At 50.2% G+C, this 20,824-nt stretch overlaps 1 protein-coding gene across 7 annotated transcripts in view; it reads right to left on the reverse strand.

Moving 5' to 3' along the window:
- Positions 1 to 20,824, reverse strand: part of aifm3 (AIF family member 3) — a 183,116-nt gene that overhangs the window by 65,385 nt on the left and 96,907 nt on the right. For all 7 annotated transcript variants that reach the window (XM_072498001.1, XM_072497999.1, XM_072497995.1 and 4 more), the window contains 5 exons: positions 17,445 to 17,661; positions 12,177 to 12,286; positions 10,092 to 10,201; positions 7,498 to 7,542; positions 6,093 to 6,189 (listed from right to left, as the gene is read on the reverse strand). In XM_072498001.1, the coding sequence (XP_072354102.1) occupies positions 6,093 to 6,189; positions 7,498 to 7,542; positions 10,092 to 10,201; positions 12,177 to 12,286; positions 17,445 to 17,491 (409 nt within the window). In that variant the 5' untranslated portion in view covers positions 17,492 to 17,661. The remainder of the gene's footprint in view (positions 1 to 6,092; positions 6,190 to 7,497; positions 7,543 to 10,091; positions 10,202 to 12,176; positions 12,287 to 17,444; positions 17,662 to 20,824) is intronic.

Here is a 20,824-nt window from a genome sequence, read left to right on the forward strand (position 1 = left end):
CTGCTGTTGTCATCACCCTCCTGCAGTGACTGGGCAACGGGCACTCAGGACTCCCCAACCTGGTCGCAGAGGGACCATGACACCTGGGAGTGGAGGTGGGGTGTGTTGCGCTGTCAAACAACATGCTGGTGCTCGTCCACGAAGCGGGAGGTGATGAGGGCATCCCTAGCCTTTCTGCCCATATGCACCATTGTTCCCATTTGGCCTCCATCCTCTGGATCCTCAGCTACCACATCATCAACTCCCTCCTGAACATCCTGCTCATCCGAGGACATGCCCTGCTCCTCCAGGCCCTCCTCATGAAGGTTATCGCCCCTCTGCAGAGCCAGGTTATGTAGGGCACAGCAAGCCACCACAATGTGGAAGACTCTCTGTGGACTGTACTGGAGGATGGCCCAGACCTGTTGAGGCAGTGGAAACACATCTTCAGGATGTTGAAACACTGCTCTGTCACAGATCGGGTGGCACTGTGAGCCTTGTTGTACCGGGCCTCTGCTGCGGTCTCTGGCCTCTGCCTTGGTATCATCAGCCAAGACCTCAGGTGATATCCCTTGTCCCCTACAAGCCATCCCTGCAGTCTGGAGTGACCCTCAAAAATGCCAGGGATCTGCGATTGCCCGAGGATGTAACTAGCATGAACACTCCCTGGAAAATGTGCACACATGTGCATGATCCACATCTGATGATCACGCATCAGCTGCACATTGACAGAGTGGAACCCTGGGCGAGATTCTCCGACCCCCGCCGGGTCGGAGAATCGCCGGGGGCTGCCGTGAATCCCGCCCCCGCCGGTTGCCTAATTCTCCGGCACCGGAGATTCGGCAGGGGCGGGAATCGCGCACCGCCGGTTGGCGGCACCCCCCCCCCCCCCCCCGCGATTCTCCGGCCAGGTGGTCCGAAGTCCCGCTGCTAGAATGCCTGTCCCGCCGGCGTGGATTAAACCACCTATCTTACCGGCGGGACAAGGCGGCGCGGGCGGGCTCCGGGGTCCTGGGGGGGGGGGGGGGGGGCGTGGGGCGATCTGGCCCCAGGGGGTGCCCCCACGGTGGCCTGGCCCGCGATCGGGGCCCACTGATCCGCGGGCGGGCCTGTGCCGTGGGGTCACTCTTTTCCTTCCGCCTTCGCCACGGTCTCCACCATGGCGAATGCAGAAGAGACTCCCTCCACAGCGCATGCGCGAGGATGCCGTGAGCGGCCGCCCGGCAATGTCATTTCCGCGCCAGCTGGCGGGGCACCAAAGGCTTTTTCCACCAGCTGGCAGGGTGGAAATCAGTCCGCTGCAGGCCTAACCCCGTAAGGTTAGGGCTCGGCCACCCAAGATGCGGAGGATTCCGCACCTTTGGGGCGGCGTGATGCTGGACCGATTTGCGCCGTTTTTGGCGCGGGTCGGCGGACATCGCGCCGATACCGGAGAATTTTGCCCCCTTTCCTGTTTATAAAGGGGACTCCCTGGTGCCACAGGGACACATAGAGTGACCTGGGCACAGTTGATTGACCGGTGTACCTGTGGCGGGCGTTGGGGTCCAGCACATAAGCAAAGCCAGTGCCTCTTGATGCCGTGTTCCTAAGTGTTTAGCCTTGAACATAGACCCCATTCCTTGAGTTTGAACTATCTTGGAGATCAACCAATTAAACTAAATCAACAAACTGAGGGCCAAATGAAGAGGGGCTTCTCCTTAAAGGGTCAGTGCCCTAAACAGAAACAAAGGGCAAATGAAACTTAAAAACATCAAATCAAAAGGTGATTAAAAGGGTCAATCGAGCACCCCTGACTCTGCAGTGCAAACTGAGCATGGAAGGCCTCAATGGTACCCGTGGACACCGCATGCTCCCTCTCCAGGGCTGTGAATGAAGCCACGGAAAGGGAACAGACAGTCGGGCTGGAAAACCCCTCGATCGCCTGCTGCCTGGGCCAGTTAATGTCAAGTTCCTTGAGTTTGAATTTGTTTTTATCCCTAAAGTTGCAAAGCCAATGCGCAGATTAGACAGACAGCCCTTATTCCATCTCATTGTCTGTTCCAAAAACCGATTCAAATTCAAATTGAATAAAATTCATGGTCTCCACAAGAGAGACATACAAGATTCAAGGTGACATGAAAAGGCATTGTCCTTCATCTTTGGTTTGATCTTAGCCAAAAGGCAGAACCTGTGGGCAGCTGACATTGTTAAGGGTTAACTCTTGATGGCCAATTAGTTTGATGAGCATGAGTCTCAGGAATGTTATGAGGGCACAATTGCTTTCAGCTTCAGCGATAGGCGAATAGGCACCCTTCTTACTCAGGCTGCATCATTCCGAGATCTCATTGCTGTCATGCCTCTACACTTACGACTCCTGGACAGCCACTGCAGTGTTTTGAGCAGCTACACCCCATCCACACTGGGCAACATTTTGCTTCCTCTTTCAGGGTCTCATCCAGCACTTTAGACTCCCTGGTGCTCAGTGGAGACACTGGTATTGGCACCTGGTTCCTGTTTTTAAAAAGCAATTTGCTCCAGCGTGACATCACACCTGGGGGAGCGTGGAATGATTCAGTGAGGGCTGAAGATGTGACATTAACCATACTACGTATATTGTAGTGCATTGAAATTCATGCAAAGCAGGTTGGCGCCCTTCCTGGGTGTGAACCTGATCGTGTCATAGGGGACAGGCTGGGGTATGTTGCTGCCACAATCTCACCGGTGCAAATCCTGTTTTTGGCCTCTCGCTAGATTTTGCAGCCACGAGGGATTTGCATCCATGGCTGATGAGCCCACTAAATCCCACCCATCACTTCTTTGCAAATTTAATGCCCATGCTGAGGTGAGTTTGGAGGTGGGGGGTTTAAACAGGCTAGGGGGTTCCAGCTAGGGACCCTGCCGCCTTCCCATTTCTGCCCTGATGAAATCCGACGTGGGAAAGCTTGTGGAAGTCTTCTCACTCCACCACCAATTGAGGCCCTCAAGTGGGCAAGCAAGCCTTATCACGCTGCTACTGGTATTCAACTGGTGGTGGACAGGGCACGTACCACATAGGAGGCCCAAAAAACAAACCCATGAGTTCCGGTTGGCTATGGGGGAGGTGGGGGAGATGGAGGCGGTGGGGGAGATGGCACTGAGAGCCTCCACCTGCCCTTCCTTCTGATTTGTCTGACCCTCTCCATTCTCCCAGCTGGTGACCACCATTCCCTCCTTACTCACCTGTGGACTGTTCCCTAGTTGATCCTGGCGTCTCCACCGCTCCGTCAATTGTGCTTCCTGCAATGAAGAGTTTCTGACCTATGATTGACCTGCACCGCTTGGGTTGGGGGGAGTAGGATTTCAACCCCCAGGGCCTTTGTTCCTGGGAAGGTCCGCCAGTGGCAACTTAAATGCTTGACTAGTATTTAATACAGCAGGCCTTCACCACAGGGTGATGCTGGGCTCTCTTCAGCTCGCGAGCCGGTGGGCAAGAACCCCATCACCTGGATTCAATCTGGTCTTCTATCATCTACCATCTAAACAATCTCCTAACTAGGCCAATAATATTGTTTCAATTCCTTTAATTAAACTTTAATCTTCGGTATCAGTCTCAGGAAAGTTATTGAACGCCTCTGGAAGTCCATATAAACTACATCCATTGATATTCTCTTGTCCTATCATTTCAGCCGTTTCAAAATATTCAATTGGGGTTATTGGACTTACCTTTCACAAACAAATGTTGCCTCCTTTTAATCAGGTCAATTTTCACAAAGTGCCTCGTCATTTCTATCCTTAATTATAGATTCTAACAGTGTTCGCCTAGCAGCTCTATAATTTTCTCTGGTTTCGGTCTCTCACCTTTCTTAAATAATGGAGCTACATTTGCAGCTTTCTGCTAAAAAGGAACAACTCCTGAGCATACTTTGGAAGATTATGGCAAAGACATCAGTAATCTCCCCACTTCTTTTAAAACATTCGGATGGAAATTATCAATCTTTAGTATCAGTACTTTTTCCTAATGCCGTATTCTCGTTTACATTGACATTTGAGATCATAGAACATACAATGCAGAAGGAGGTCATTCGACCCATCAAGTCTGCACCAACCCACTTAAGCCCTCACTTCCAACCTATCCCCGTAACCCAATAACCCCTCCTACCCTTTTTGGTCACTAAGGGCAATTTATCATGGCCAATCCACCCAACCTGCACGTTTTTGGACTGTGGGAGGAAACCCGAGCACCCGGAGGAAACCCAAGCAGACACGGGAAGAACGTGCAGACTCCGCACAGACAGTGACCCAGTGGGGAATCAAACCTGGGACCCTGGCACTGAGAAGCCACAGTGCTTTCCATTTGTGCTTCCGTGCTGCCCACTATTTTACTGAGTTCCAATTCTTTATTCATTATTCATTGCCCCCAGAAAGTCAGCTATATTCATCCACTGTGAAGTCTTGTACAATACAATTATTCAAAAAGTCTGCCATTTCCTTATATTCATTTACAATATTAACTCCATCCATTTAAGGGTGACACAATCCCCCGACTAGTCTTTTTCTTCCGATATAATTGATAAATTTGTGTTTATTTTTGTCTTCCCACATTGATCTCCTACCATCTTTTAATTTCTTTGATGTTCTTTATATCTTCCCCAGTCCCCTTGATTGCTGCTATTTTACATTATCTCTCAGTCTGTTTTAATGGAGTCTACATTCACTGCACTGCCTGTGGTGTGTTTTAGAATCTGACAATGTTACTCCTTGAATTTCTTTTTATTCATTCATGTGGGTGACACTGGCTGGGCCAACATTTATTGCCCAGAGGGCATTTAAGAGTCATCCACATTGCTGTGGATCTGGAGTCACATGTAGGCCAGACCAGATAAGGACGGCAGATTTCCTTCCCAAAAGGACATCAGTGAACCAGATGGATTTTTACAACAATCGACAATTGTTTCATGGTCATCATTAGACTTTCAATTGCAGATTTTTATTGAATTAAAATTCCACCCTCTGCCGTGGTGGGACTCGAACCCGGGTCCCAAGAGCATTACTCTAGGTCTCTGAGTTACAATACCACTGCGCCACTGCTTCCCCTATTGACCAGATAGCCTCCTTTGTCATCCATTGTTCCATGGTTCTCATGTCTTAATTCAGTATAGGAAACATTGCAAATCTATCTCACTGCTTCCCTACTATTTGTCGATGTGCTCTGTCGATTATTCTTTTTGTCTCCTGTGTACGCACTGTATACATTCCCTTGGCCGCAGAAAAATACCTTTCACTGTACTTCGGTACATGTGACAATAAATCAATAAATCAAACACATAGCTCGCATCCCTCACTATTCTCATGGGCGGAGAATAGTTCAGCTCACTGATCTGAAAACTGTGCCACACTGTAAAGTAAAGTAAAGTAAATAAAGTCACCAGAGTCCTAGATGACCATGGGCTGCTTCCCCCTTTGACGGGGAGAGCTGACTGGTGATGGTTTAACCTGAGGATCACCGCACCTCAGGCGAGGGGCAAGGTGGAGAAGGCGGTTCCTTCATGAATAACCACAGCCGGTACGGGAATTGAACCCGCGCTGTTCCCTTACTGTGCGTCACGAACCAACTGTCCGGCCAACTGAGTTCGCCTTTGATCCCAGTACCAGCTGGAACTCAGATGGTAGCACACCCGCATCAAGAGGCTGTGGGTTCAAGTCTCATTCTTGAGATTTGAGTACAAAATCTAGGCTGATGCTTCAGCGCAGTACTGAGGGAGTGCTGCACTGTCAGAGGAACCACCTTCCAGATGAGATGTTAAAACGAGGCCCTGTGTGGCCTCTGAGGTGGATGCAAAAGATCCTGTGTCACAATTTTGAAGGAAGGAAGGCCAATATTTATCCATAGATCAACTTCTAAAAACCAGATTATCAGGTCGTTATTACATTGCAACATCTTGTACGTAAACTGGCTGCCAAATTTCTTCCAGTTCAGATCTTCAACAAGTACTTCATGGACTGCAAAGCTCTTTGGGACATTTATAGGTCGTGAAAGGTGCTATCTAAATGCAAATTATTTATTTTGGTTAAAGTGAAGTTCCCAATCCTCTCTATTTCCCCAGTGGTCTCACCTCCAGCTGCTATTTTCAGCTTTAAGGGGATTGTGCACGTACCTGACCCAATGATGAGCACACTGGTGTTGCTGAAGCTGTTGACACTCAGAGTCGGGCACCTTGCCATCCGTTTCACCCTCTTCTGTGACTGGAGGGCCTGGGAGCAAAAGGGTAGACAGTGAAATCACAGTGGCAACAATTCCGGGGTCGGGGGAGGATGCTGGGAAAGGACTCCATTGGGCTTGGCGCATCGTCAGTGTCGAATATCACCATGGAGTGTATGGATCCGGGAATAGAACACTCTCACCAGGAGCAGTCATCGGTCTGCGTTCTGAACATTGCTCCTTTCTTTGTCCGCACAACAAGTCACACTGAGCGAAAAACTCAATGGCAAACGCCGCTGGTGTCAACGCACATATTGGATCTCAGATCGCCCGCAATGATGGGGTAGAAAACAACGTTCAAAAGAACACTTCTGACAGTCTGGATTTTCCAGCCACTCTAATCAGAATGAATGTGCTGTTTAACCTTGGGTAGGGTGCTCTTTCCAAGAGCTAGTGCAGACTCGATGGGCCGAATGGCCTCCTTCTGCACTGTAAATTCTATGATAATGTGCTGTTTAAAAGCACCAATTAGGCCCTGTCATAAAAACAGAAAATGCTGCAAACACTCGGCAGGTATATGGAGGGAGGAAGTTTCAAGTCGATGACTTTTCAACAAATCTTTCCCAAGTTCAGCCTTCCAGCAGGAGTTAAGGGTGAGGGGTGGAGGGCCGCTTAGGTGCAACACGGGGGAGGTAACAAGTGCTGAGCAAACAAATCATCAGCAACCAATCAGGACAAATTGCTGCTTGTTTTTTAAGTGTTTGTCTTCACCCTTATCAAAGTGAAGACACTCAGTCCTGGGGAGCGGTAAAGAAAGGTGACACATTTTGACCCAGTGTCAAGCGCTCTTGGCTCAGGTTAGCTGCAACTGCTGAGTTATTACAACACTGCGCCAACAATCAGGCTTAACTCAAAATAGCAATACCCCCTGCACCAGGTCCTACAGGTCAACTGGCAAAAAGCCGGGGAGGGAGATGAGGAGATTTATTTTAGTGCATTATGACCTGGAATGCACTGAAATGGGGATTAGATAAACGCTTTGAAAGAAAAGAAATGGCAGGGGTAAGCGGAAAGCATGAGACGGGGAAGAGCTAGCACAGGACCAATAGACCAAATGGCCTCGGCCTCTGCTGTGTAATTTGATGATCAGACCTTCCCTGTGCGGTCATTAACTGCACACTAGACTTAACTGGGGGGTAGCTTATTTTTTTCTCAGGGCTCGCGGGCCTTCTCTAACCCAGTTTATGTATCATTGTTACAGCCTGTGGAGGAGATCTGGTTTTCCACCCAAAGGCCTGGGGCTGAATTCACTCCCAGAACATATAGCTTTAGGGACCAATTTCACAAGGACACTGTGTTACCTGTTTACTTGCTCGTACCATCACCTTCTCCTTTTCGATTCTGACCTGCGAAGGTGAACAAAGGTGATTCGAGATTTTAAAAAGCAGAACACGCAAACTGGGAGAAGACCTCATCTTCTGATTAGGCATGTTACACCCTTCTGGGTCAATATTGTGTTCAGCAACTTTAGATTGTGAACTTCCTCCTCCACCCTGACCCCTCTTTTTGTTTTTGGGTTCCCTTGGTTTGCCCCAATACAATGCCAGCCCTCCCCCACAGTATCACCTGTCACTTGTTCTTCAGTTAGGTCCCACTGAGCACTCTCCTTTGTTCTCCCATTAACACATTCTTACCTTTATGCTACTAAAAGCACTCTTTCAGTCCTTAATGCCACCATTAACACCCCCTTTGTCAATCTCTCCTTAGTTCCGTCTATCCCTGACCTTCCATTCTGCCCCACCTCCCTCTCCAATTTTATAATTCATTACGTTTCTATCCCTCTTCAGTTCTGTAGATGGGTCACAAGGACTCAAAACATTAACTGTTTCTCTTTCCACAGATGCTGCCAGTCATAGATTATCATAGAATTTACAGAACAGAAGGAGGCCATTCGGCCCATTGAGTCTGCACCGGCTCTTGGAAAGAGCACCCTACCCAAGGTCAACACTTCCACCCTAGCCCCATAACCCAGTAACCCCATCCAACACTAAGGGCAATTTTGGACACTAAGGGCAATTTATCATGGCCAATCCACCTAACCTGCACATCTTTGGACTGTGGGAGGAAACCGGAGCACCCGCAGGAAACCCACGCACACACAGGGAGGATGTGCAGACTCCGCACAGATTCCCAAGCCGGAATCGAATCTGGGACCCTGGAGCTGTGAAGCAACTGTGCTATCCACAATGCTATCCAGTGCTGCTATGGTTTCAGTAACGGAGAAGGTAACATAAAAAGAGTTATGACAACACTTACAATATTTCACTGCTGTAACTGTTAACTTTTTTTAAGTATCTGAAATTAGTGGCTGCTTGTTGAACATTTATATTATTTACATAGAAAATTCAACTCTAAATTATTGTAAGGTATATATTAGTTGTGATTTTAAAATTAATGGATTTTGATGAAGTTTGTAACACTTTGGCTTATAATTTATTTGTTCAATCACCACATGGGAGAAGATTACAAGATGCACCCTCCTAGTTATACAACAAAACAAGAGACTGGCAGGGAAGCATGTCGTCAGTACACTGGTTGGATAGTAATAGAATATGAAATGTTAGAAGGAGAATCCATAAATACAGAGAATAACAAAAGAAGATATTCTGAATTGCAATTAATCCATAAGATGTAAGATATGCACTTTATTTGGTATATATTTCGTTTAAAAAGCCTTTTTCTTTAGTCCTGCTGAGTTTATCCAGCATTTTCTGTTTTTAGTTCCAAATTCCAGAAACCACCATATTTTGCTTTGTTAAAGATGATTAGGGTATGTTTTTCAACCGGAGTTGAAGGGTTCTGTGCAATTTACAGGTTATTTGGAAATCTTTCAATTTTGCAAAACATTTAATGAAAAATAACCATTAATGTTTTCTTGCATTTTCATGCATTTGTTCTTGTGGTTTATCGTAGATTATCATAGAATTTACAGTGCAGAAGGAGGCCATTCGGCCCATCGAGTCTGCACCGGCTCTTAGAAAGAGCACCCTACCCAAGGTCAACACCTCCACCCTACCCCCATAACCCAGTAACCCCACCCAACACTAAGGGCAATTTTGGACACTAAGGGTAATTTATCATGGCCAATCCACCTAACCTGCACATCTTTGGACTGTGGGAGGAAACCGGAGCACCCGGAGGAAACCCACTCACACACGGGGAGGATGTGCGGACTCTCAGTAACTGAGACATGTGCTCCCGGGGTCTTGATTCTAGGGGAAGGCCTCAGCACTGCCTGATTAGCTTGTGGTTCAACATCTCATCCTGAAAAGAGGCAGTGTGGGGGTCTCCAGCTATCCAGGCAAAACCCCCAAGAGTCTACCCTGTGTCTCACCATGACTGGAGCCTCTATTCTTCAGGCAGAGGCTGTTATTTTGTTTAAACATTTAAAACGCTATACTTTTGTTAAACTAGTGGTTAGTTTACAATTAGCTGAGTCTTCAACGTTGAGTGGGGATAATTTTGACTCTGCGGCACAGGTGACAGCAAATCAGAACTTGTTTTACACCTCTCCCAATTAACAGTCAATGACTACTGCTCATGTGGGACATGATCACCAGATATGTATGGATAGGCTGAATGGTCTCTCTTCAAAATAGTGACACTGGATTCATTACATTGACCCAAAAGGTGAGCCAGAACCTCAGGTTTAACACCTCTTTGGAAAACGGCACCTCCAACAGTACAACACTCCCTCAGTACTGCACTGCAGTGTCACCTTGGATTGTTGGGCTCAAGATTGTGAAGTGAAAATTGAACCCGACAACCTCCTGACTCCGAGATAGAAGTGCTACCAACTAAATCATGGTTGACACAATAGGGAACAAAGGAACATATAACGGTGCCGGGCAGGGAGGGGAGATATTGTAGCACGAAAGGACACAGCAAGCATTACCTGAAACTTGGGTAAACTGTCCAATCCTGGGAAATCTTCGATATCGCCTGTTGCAACATTGAAACAGGCACCATGCCAGGGACACCGAACTCGCCCATTGGTCAAGACACCTGAGAATAGAAATCACGCCTCTTATACCGAGTACAATCACCAATAGAGGCTTCATTCTGTTTATAATTTATAATAGTCCACAATATCAAACCACTTTACATCAGGAAAAGAGTGATACATTTTGCTGCTGACTGCTGCAGTCCAGCTTTTGGGTGTTCTAGTGCCAGCTTTGAACGTGTGCACCGCATACCAGGTAATATTCACTCCCATCGGATTCCGGACACCCTAGGCGCAATGCTCCCATCTGGAGGCTGAGTGCCAACGCCGGAGTGAAAACCGGAGTGTTTCACCCCAGCGTCGGAGGCCGTTCCCAGCCCCTAGTCTCCCGCCCCCGGGGGGCTAGGAGCGGCGGCGCGTCATTTACGTGTGCCGGGCCTTGGCGCCGCGTAAAAGCGCCGCTGCGTAAATGACACGGCCGGCGCCGCGTAAATGACGTCATCCGCGCATGCGCAGTTGCCATCCTCCCCGCGGCCGCCCCGCAAAAAGATGCCAGATGGATCTTGCGGGGCAGCGGAGGAAAGGAGGTCCTCCTTCAGAGAGGCCGTCCCGCCGATCGGTGGGCACCAATCGCGGGCCAGACCCCTTTTGAGTCCCCCACCCCCCCCCGGTGCAGGAACCCCCCGCCCGCCCCAGCGTTTCCGTGCTGTTCCCGCCGGCAGCGACCAGGTGTGGACGGCGCCGGTGGGAACCTGTCGTGTTGGTCAGGCCGCTCGGCCCATCTGGGCCGGAGAATCGCCGCTCGCCCGTTTCAAACAGCGAGCGGCGATTCTCCGAGCGACCAGCCGTGATTCCCGCCGTGCCGGTTTGGGGGGGCGGGGGGGGGGAGAATCGCGTGCGGGTGCTGGGGCGGCATGGCGGGACTCACGCGGCGCCCGGGCGATTCTCCCACCCGGCATGGGGAGGGGAGAATTCCGCCCCTTGTGTGTGCGTAGTTTCCTTTCCGAGTTATTCACACTCTGGATGGAGGCAGCATTTTTGTTGCCCATCTCTAATTGTCCTTGAAAAGGTGGTGGTGAACCACCTTCTTGACCCACGTGGTGCAGGTATACCCGCAGTCCTGGTCAGGGAGGATTTTGACCCAGCGACAGTGAAGGAATGGTGATATATTTCTAAGCCAGGATCGCAGGTGGTTTGGGACCTTGCAGGGCGATGTCATTCTGATGCACCTGCTGCCCTTGTCCTTCTGGGTGGTGGAGGTCACGGTTTCGAGAGGTGCTGCTTTCGGAGCCTTGGCAGGTTGCTGCAGTGCATCTTGTAGATGGTACACACGGTCCCCTTTTGTTTGGCCGAGGGCTGAGTTTGTCAGGCGACAGGGAGATGCGGTGTCTTCGATCTTCATCAAATTTAATAAGCAGAAAATTGAAGGCCACACTGCAGCAGTTTTCTCCTGTCCTTCATGTTACTGTTTACATCTTATGAGTGGCACGATAGCACGGTCCCAGGTTCGATTCCCGGCTTCGGTCACTGTCTGTGTGGAGTCTGCACGTTCTCCCAGTGTCTGCGGCTGTTTCCTCCGGGTGCTCCGGTTTCCTCCCACAAGTCCTGAAAAACGTGCTGTTAGGTGAATTGGGCATTCTGAATTCTCCCTCGGTGTACCCGAACAGGCGCCGGAATGTTGCGACTAGGGGCTTTTCACAGTAACTTCATTGCAGTGTTACTGTAAGCCTACTTGTGACAATAAAGATTATTATTATGTAAGAATCAGTCCTACCTCCCTTGTTGAAGGGCTTGTCAGAGATGCATCTTCACCAGACTGAGGCGAACCATTCTTGGCAATGACAGGCCCTAATGTGAAGGGCCATCCAGTATCCCTGTGTTTGAGACCTACTTCACATTGCGCTGCCACTCAAATGCTTTGCTTTTTAATTATCGTGCTGTGGTACTTGAATCCTCCGTCAGTTAACAATTTGCTGCAGCAGTTTTTTTCAGTATTCCTCATAACCTTGAACCGTGTCCATGTGACTACACACTGACCTTTCACCAGGGGCGCTCCGTAATGGGGACATTTGTGTCCTATTGCACAGTATTCTCCTCTCTCTTTAATCAGCAGGGCCTTGCCGTACGCCACATCCACCTCTCGCATCCTGTGGGCATAAAGCACATGGTTCACCGGCAGTTCATTTCATTTTCACCCGCCCCGATTGTGAATTCCCTGTAAATCGAACGGCCTGCCCGAACCACACCCAATGTCTCGTTTTTATATTCTCACCCTTGTGTTCAAATCCCCCCCCACTCTTGGCCCTCCACACCTCTGTAACCTCGCCCACCCCTCTGCGATTGCCACACCCTTCCAATTCTGGCCTCTTGTGCGTACCTACCCTCCCCTTCCACTCGGCCTGGCTCAGTTCACTGAACACTTGACTTTTCTGGAGTGTGTGTTGTAGGAGCTGTAATACTGCTGCATTCCTGCTGGTGGCACTGCTGGCTTACTAATGCCATTTTGCTGTTCACCATCAGAAATGCCAAGTCAAACTGCAGCCCCAATTCATCCGTTTTATTCCCGTGATGTGATACATTGGGTCCATCATCTGAGGAAGAAAAGCCATTTCACCCCATTTCCTTCTGGCTATTTAATCAACTTGGTGCAAACAAGACATTCATGGCAATTCTATTGTGTGGGTTTTTATTAAGTGTCAGAACAAGCAATTCAGTGAGAATCCAGCTCAGTAGACAGTTTAATCCCTGAAATGAAATTCTGATTGCGATCATCGCTTTAACACGTGTAACCCAGTCACTGGCAATGGCAGAGGAAATCTCGTTGCTGCTCTCTGATGGGGTTGCCAACCCTGCAGGATTTGGCCTGGAGCCTCCAGCAAGTGAACATCAATCTCCAGGACACTGCTGTGTGTGACCCTGGAGGAAACGCATCGGGACGTCAAAGAATGTTTGTCGGCTCCTGGTGACGGCGGGCGGGAGGCAGCCGCACGTTGGAGGGCTCCCGCTCGGGAATAGAATGTTTGGGGTTTTAATGCCCGGCCCCAGGGGCAACGGATGCTGAAAAAGTTGGAGGAAGACACAGTGAGGAGAAATGTCCAAGCTTTCGAAATAAACGGCCGTGAAAAAGGGGGCTAATGAAAGTCCGCCGATGAGTGGAAAAGTCAGCGCGGGAACTGTAAGGAAAGCGGAGGCTGGGGCACCAGGGAGGCCACATCGCTCACAGCAGAAGAAATGACTGTGGTAGTCACCACTGTTGTATTATATTGTATATATGGGTATTACGGTAAGGCCCCTGTACTACAGGTACGGGGGTAGATCCCTGCCTGCTGGCTCCGCCCAGGAGTCGGAGTATAAATGTGTGTGCTCTCCGAACAGCAGCCATTTCGTAAGCTGCTGTAGGAGGCCACACATCTCAGTGTAATAAAGCCTCGATTACATCCTACTCTCATCTTTGTGTAATTGATCGCGCATCAATTTATTACACTGAGTTTTTCAGAGATGGACCTCCGCATCAAGCCGGATCGCCTGCAGCTGCATCCTCAAGCAGACAACGCCAAAAAGGACTTCCAACATTGGCTAGCTTGCTTTGAAGCATACATCGGGTCTGCACCAGACCCAATCTCAGAAGCACAGAAGCTCCAGATTCTGTAAACGCGGCTGAGCCCCAACGTTTTTCCCCTCGTCCAGGAAGCGCCTACCTACGCAGAGGCCATGGCGCTACTGAAGGAGAATTACGCTCAGCAGACCAACAAGATCTACGCCAGGCACCTCCTATCCATGCAGCAACAACTTCCCGGTGAGTCTGTGGAAGATTTCAGGCATGCCCTGCTCGCCCTGGTGAGGGACTGTGACTGCCAGGCCGTTTCAGCCACTGAACATTCGAACCTGCTAATGAGAGACGCATTCGTTGTGGGCATAGGGTCTGACTATATCCGCCAGCGCCTCTTAGAAGGGGCCACGCTTGACCTCGCGGCGACCAAGAAACTAGCGCTGTTGCTCACGGTCGCCTCACACAATGTACAGGCTTATGCCCCCGACCGCACGGCCCATTCCCCCTGTGCATCGTGGACTCCACCAGCGGCCACCCCATCGTGGACCCCATTAGCGACCGCGCTCAGCCAACCCCAGGTCTGCGCCGCGCGGCAGCCAATCAACCCTGGGGGACCCAAGTGCTACTTCTGCGATCAGACCAAACACCCCCGGCAGCGCTGCCCGGCGCGGAACGCGCTCTGCAAGGCCTGTGGCAAGAAGGCACATTTTGCTGCAGTGTGCCAGGCCCGCTCAATCACTGCTATTGTCCCGGCACCCTCCACGTGCGGCCAGTGGGCACCGCCATCTTCCTCTCCTCAGATCACCTGCGGCCCGTGGGCGCCGCCATCTTGCTCCACTCAAAACACGTGCGTCCCGTGGGTGTCGCCATCTTGCTTGCCTTAGAACCAATGGGCACCGCCATCTTGCCGGCCCCAGGACACGTGCGGCCTGTGGGCGCTGCCATCTTACCCACCTCAGGACCCCTGCCCGTCGGGCACCTCATCGGGCCGCTCATCGTCTGCAACCGCCAAGACACAGTCTCCCTCAGGGATCTGGCACCAGCTGGGTCCCCACACACACCCGCACTGCCCCGGCGCCACCCTCCCCTCCCCGGGCGCACCCCACTGCAGCCCCCGCTCCAGGACAATCCGTCCTCCCCTTGCTCCCACCCGGGGATGAAGAGGGTTTTGACACGCTCCCGGAATCACCGAAGAGGAGACACTGAAGGAAGTGGAAGAGGCATTATCGCAGCCCAGTGATCAACTCACCTCGATGGGGAAGGAGTTGCGGAAGGAGATAGAGACCAACAAGGGTCTGCGAGCCAAAGTGGAAGACCTGGAAAACAGATCCAGGCGGCAGAATCTGAGGATTGTGGGTCTGCCCGAAGGGGTGGGAGGCCCAAGGCCGATGGAGTATTTTGTCACGATGTTGGCGGAGCTATTGGGGGAGGGGGACGATCCCTCTCGATACGAACTGGATCGGGCTCATTGGTCATGGAGGCCTATACCAAAGGCGACTGAGCCGCCAAGAGTAGTGATTGTTTGTTTCCGTAGGTACAGGCTGAAGGAGAAGGTCCTGTGCTGGGTAAAGCAGAAGCGGGTGGTGCAGTGGGCTGGAGCTGGTATATGCATATACCAGGACTTTACGGTGGAGTAGGCGAGGAGGCGGGCGGCCTTCGGCTGAGTGAAGAAGGCACTGTACATCAGCAAGGTGCAGTGTGGCATAGTATACCCAGCTAAGTTGAGGGTGACATACAAATCCAAGGACTTTTATTTTGGGACGGCAGAAGCGGCGGAGGAGTTTGCGAAGGCAGAAGGACTGTGGCAGAATTGAGAAATGGGACTGAGAGCGGGTCGTGTACCGATGTAGCCTCATGTAACTTTATTTTTTCACTGCGTGTTGGTGTCTGTACTAAATGAGTCTACGCTGTATATATTTGGACAAGGGAAGAGATGGAACTTTCATTTGCAATGATGGTTCTTTGGGGTTTGGGTGTGTATGCTGCGGTTGTGTGCTAAAGGGGATTTCTTTGTTTCCCTGGGACCGGGCAAGGGGGAAAGGGACCCGGGCAGGGGCCTCCACGCTGGCCGGTTTAAGCCGGCCAGTGAACGGGAGTGAGGTGGGGGGAGGGGCTGCGGCCATCGGAGCCTGGCAGAACAGGGTCCGAGTGGTCTAGCCGGGGTGGAAAGTTGGGGGAAGGAACCTATACTGGGGGGAGGAGTTTACAGGAGTAAGTGGAGGAGAGGAATCTGTGTGGAGGGAGGTTGGGGGGTGGGGGTCTACAATTCATGGGTGTCATTCATAGTACACTTTCAGGTATTGGATGCCTTTGAATATTAGGAGGGGGTGGACTATATATGTTAATGGCCATGGGAGACAATGGGCGCGATTCTCCCTAAAGGGAACAAAGTTCCATAGCGAGCGTGTTTAGCTGCGTGTCACCCGGCGCTCGCAGTGCCGAGAAACACATGGTTATTCAATGCAACTCGCGTTGTACAAGGGGCCGCACATAGCCACGTTTTGTACAGTGGAAGCTCTGCTCACCAGAAATCCCCAGTGTAGCGAGAGATGGGGACGCCATTTTTAAATGGCGTCCTGATATCCGAGACCCAAAGCGATCCCCGACCTCCCCCCAGTCCGAACACACTATGCAAAGGGACCCCACCCAGCCCGAACAGCACCCAACACCACCCCACCCAGGGCACCCCCAGCCCAATCACACATGCACAAAATTGCCAACTTAGCACCACCCATGCCAGCTGGCAGTGCCACCTGGGCACCATGACAGTGCCAGGTTGGCATACAGGTGGCACGACCATGGTGCTAGGCTGGCACTGCCAGGGTGCCCAGGTGGCACCAGCAATGCCTGGGCACCACCCTACCCAAAGGGCATGCAGCTGGGGGCTTCCAAATCCATTCCGTTTGTGGGGACCAGTGCTGAACAGCGCTCACTCAAGGGGCGTCATTCTCCGCCGGCGGGAGTCTCCGTTCTGCCGGCGCTCGGGGGTTTCCCGACGGCGTGGGGGTGCCCCACAATGGGAAACCCCATTGACCGGCCGGTGTTACGGAGACTCCCGCCGGCCGGTCGGCGCAGAAATGTGGCGGGGCGGGTAGGAGAATTTCGCCCAAGGTCTCTGAAGTGAAGGGAATGAATCCCGAAGCCTCAGGGGGTTCGGGAATCTGCACATTAAAGTGAGGCTAGCTGTCTCACTCTATTATGCAGATTTGCCAAAAAATGATCCCGCCCACGATGGGCACAATTTATATCACAACACCTTGCGAGATCGCATTGGACCTCGCAAAGTGTTGCAAGCCGAGTAGATCCCGGGAGCGGGATCTCCCGGCTTTTATCGGCCACGCTGCGCTGCGGGGAGCTGCTTTTCCGACACAGCGTGGCCATTGGATTGTGCCCAATGCGTCAGAAGGATGGAAGTGCTGGCCGACTAATGGTTGGAGCCTGGGGCCAAGTCATGTGATGAAACCTTCAGGGACACATTTAATCACAGTTGGCAACCCTACTCGGATTTTGAGCAATAATTTCTGAAATGGAAAATTAATAAGGAAGGTAAGGCTCAGTGGTAGATGATAACTGTGAACCAACAGTGACATTGGACTCTATCCCTCCTGCCCTAGAGTCTCGTTAAGAGTTGTTCAAAATGAGGATTCCAACTGGAATCTCGCCCTTTGGACTGACTCACTTGTGGACGGTTCCCTGGTAAAATATAGGTGATGTCTCATTGTTGTGTCGGTGGCCACTCATGTACTGATACTTACTGTCCATCCTGGAGTTCATTGACATGGCACACTGCTATCTCTACCATGTCCTTTGGATTCTGGTCGAGGTCGATCGTGATGGGCCGTTCCTCGATGTGCTTTGTGCTCCCGTTGGCCTTACAGGGGGGTATAGGGCTGACTTTGCCATTTGGTGAAAGGTTTTCCTTCTCTCTCTCCTTCTCCTTGTCAGGGGCTGTCACATCAACTTTGACTTCAACTGAAAGATAGGCAGCGACCACAAAGAAAGGTTTCAACCAGTGCGTTACTAAACTTTACAACAGTCGTAACATATTATTATTAGCCAGAGATTAATATATCTTGTTAATACTGAAAAATACAATCCTGGTACTTCTACAGAAATATTGTAAAAAAATTACTAAATACCTTTTCCGAAATAAGATAGATGATGGAATAGTTTCCAAAAGTTTATATATTCTTTAAAATGTTCAATGGTAAACTGTGTTTGCTGTGTGTGTAACTTTATATATTATTATATATATATTTGTTCAATATTGTATTATTTTATATATATACGTTATATTCTCATTGACTTCACTTTCTCTTGTTGTAGGTGAACATCATTTCAAGGGCATTTGTTTAAAAAGGGGAGGAAATTATACTTCAGTTGGTACAGGGTGTTTAGTCAGACTTCATTTTATTTCCCGCGCTCACCGCAAGTCCGGAAGGATCTATTTGGGTGCGATTCACCAGAATGATGCCAATTTAGCAGGTTAAACTATGAAGACAGATTGCTGGCTTGTATTACTTTGAACGCAGAAGTTGCAGATGAGACTAAAAGAGGAGGCACGGTAATTAATTCTGAGGATAAAGTAAAGCTGCAAAAATGGTTACCAATAAGATGCAATGGGCAAAAAAGTGGCAAAGTAAATTCAATGTCACTGAGTGAAAACAAAGAGGAATTTCTAATGGGAGAAGATTATTTCAGAGCAGCACCTGGATTGGATTTGTTTATTGTCACGTGTACCGAGGTACAGTGAAAAGTATTTTTCTGCGAGCAGCTCAACAGATCATTAAGTACATGGGAAGAAAAGGGAATAAAAGAAAATACATAATAGGGCAACACAAGGTATACAATATGACTACATAAGCACCGGCATCGGATGAAGCATACAGGGTGTAGTGTTAATGAGGTCAGTTCATAAGAGGGTCATTTAGGAGTCTGGTAACAGCGGGGAAGAAGCTGTTTTTGAGTCTGTTCGTGCGTGTTCTCAGACTTCTGTATCTCCTGCCCGATGGAAGAAGTTGGAAGACTGAGTAAGCTGGTTGGGAGGGCTCCCGAACATTTTGTACTACTACTGGGTGGCGAATGTGGAGAAAGCGCGGAGCTGGGTCAGAGGGGTTGATTCTCAGTGGGTCAGAATGGAGGAGAGTTTGTGCAGGGGGTCAGGGCTGAAGGCACTTGCAACAGCGCCGCTCCCGATAGCTCCCGGGAAATATTCAGGGAGTCCGGTAATAATAGCTTCATTGAAAATCTGGAGGCAGTTTCGCCAACACTTCGGGTTGGGGGTAGGGTCAAGGGAAATGCCGATTCGGGGGAACCACAGATTTGAGCCTGGGAGGTGGGATGGAAGATTTCGGAAATGGGAAGAGAAGGGGAGTAAGACGCTAAAAGATTTGTTTCTTCGGGGTCGGTTTGCAGGATTGAGAGAGCTGGAAGCGAAGTATGGGCTAGAGCAGGGAGAAGAGTTTAGGTACATGCAGGTTCGTGATTTTGCCAGGAAGGAGATACAGAGCTTCCCAGAGGAACCGGCCTCCACATTGCTGGAGGAGGTGTTGACGACAAGGGGACTGGAGAAGGGGGCAGTGTCAGCGGTGTACGGAGCTATTCTGGAAGAGGATAAGGCACCACTGGAAGGGATCAAAGCAAAGTGGGAGGAAGAGCTGGGAGAGGTTATAGAGGAGGGGGTCTGGTGTGAGGTGCTCCGGAGAGTGAATGCCTCCACCTCATGTGCAAGGTTGGGGCTGATACAGCTGAAGGTGGTATATCGAGCACACCTCACGAGGGCAAGGATGAGCCGATTTTTTGAAGGAGTAGAGGGTGTGTGTGGGTGTTGCCGGGGGGGGGGGGCGGGGGGGGGGCTGCGAATCACGTTCATATGTTTTGGTCCTGTCCAAAGCTAGGGGAGTACTGGAAGGAGGTGTTTCGGGTAATTTTCAAGGTGGTGCATGTGAAACTGGACCCGGGTCCCCAGTAGGCCATATTCGGGGTGTCGGACCAGCCAGGGTTGGAAACGGGAGCGGAGGCAGATATCATAGCCTTCGCCTCGTTGATCGCCCGAAGGCGGATCCTGCTGGGATGGAGAGCAGCCTCTCCACCCAGTGCCCTGGCGTGGCGGGGGGACCTGTTGGAATACTTGACCCTTGAGAAGGTTAAGTTCGAACTGAGGGGAAGCTCGGAGGGGTTCTACAAGTCATGGGCACCATTTATTGTGCACTTTCAAGAACTGGATAACATCGAACATTAGTTGGGGGTGGGGGGCGGGGGGGGGGGGGGGGGAGCTGTGTAAGATTAAGGGTGACTACGGGTAATCCCTGATTCCTTTTTGTCATTTGTTTATGTAAACATGCGGGTTGAGGTTTGGGGGTTGGTGGGTAGATGGGATCGTTGTTATTATGGGGACTGACATATCTTGCTGATTATTGTTTATTGTTGATGGGTGTAAATGTGGGAGAAAATGTGAAAAAGGAGAATAAAAATATTTATTTTTAAAAAAGCTGGGTGGGAGGGGTCTTTGATTATGCTGCCCGCTTTCCCCAGGCAGCGGGAGGTGTAGATGGAGTCAATGGATGGGAGGCAGGTTCGTGTGATGGACTGGGCGGTGTTCACGACTCTCTGAAGTTTCTTGCGGTTCTGGGCCGAGCAGTTGCCATACCAGGCTGTGATGCAGCCCGATAGGATGCTTTCTATGGGGCATCTGTAAAAGTTGGCAAGGGTTAATGTGGACATGCCGAATGTCCTTTGTTTCCTGAGGAAGTATAGGCGCTGTTGTGCTTTCTTGGTGGTAGCGTCGACGTGGGTGGACCAGGACAGATTTTTGGAGATGTGCGCTCAGCCTGCGACACCCATGTCCCATGTACGAATTTTTAAAACATTACTGTGTTTGGATGATTAACACTCTTATCGCTTTGTAGTGAAATTACCTTTTTAAACACAGTAGCAAGTAATGAATAAATTACTTTTTTAAAAGCTTTGTTTTTTTTACAGATCCTATCATCACTATAGGGTTCATTGGTTTTGGACAGTGGATAGTGGATCAATGGGCGTGGAAGTGCCATGGCTTTGCATGGGGGAGGTGGAGGGACATAGTTTGGCATTGGGGAATAGGGGACCATGGGTGACTGGCGGGGCTGCGGTGGCA

Source organism: Scyliorhinus torazame, chromosome 1, assembly GCF_047496885.1.
Source record: "Scyliorhinus torazame isolate Kashiwa2021f chromosome 1, sScyTor2.1, whole genome shotgun sequence".
NCBI lineage: Eukaryota > Metazoa > Chordata > Chondrichthyes > Carcharhiniformes > Scyliorhinidae > Scyliorhinus > Scyliorhinus torazame.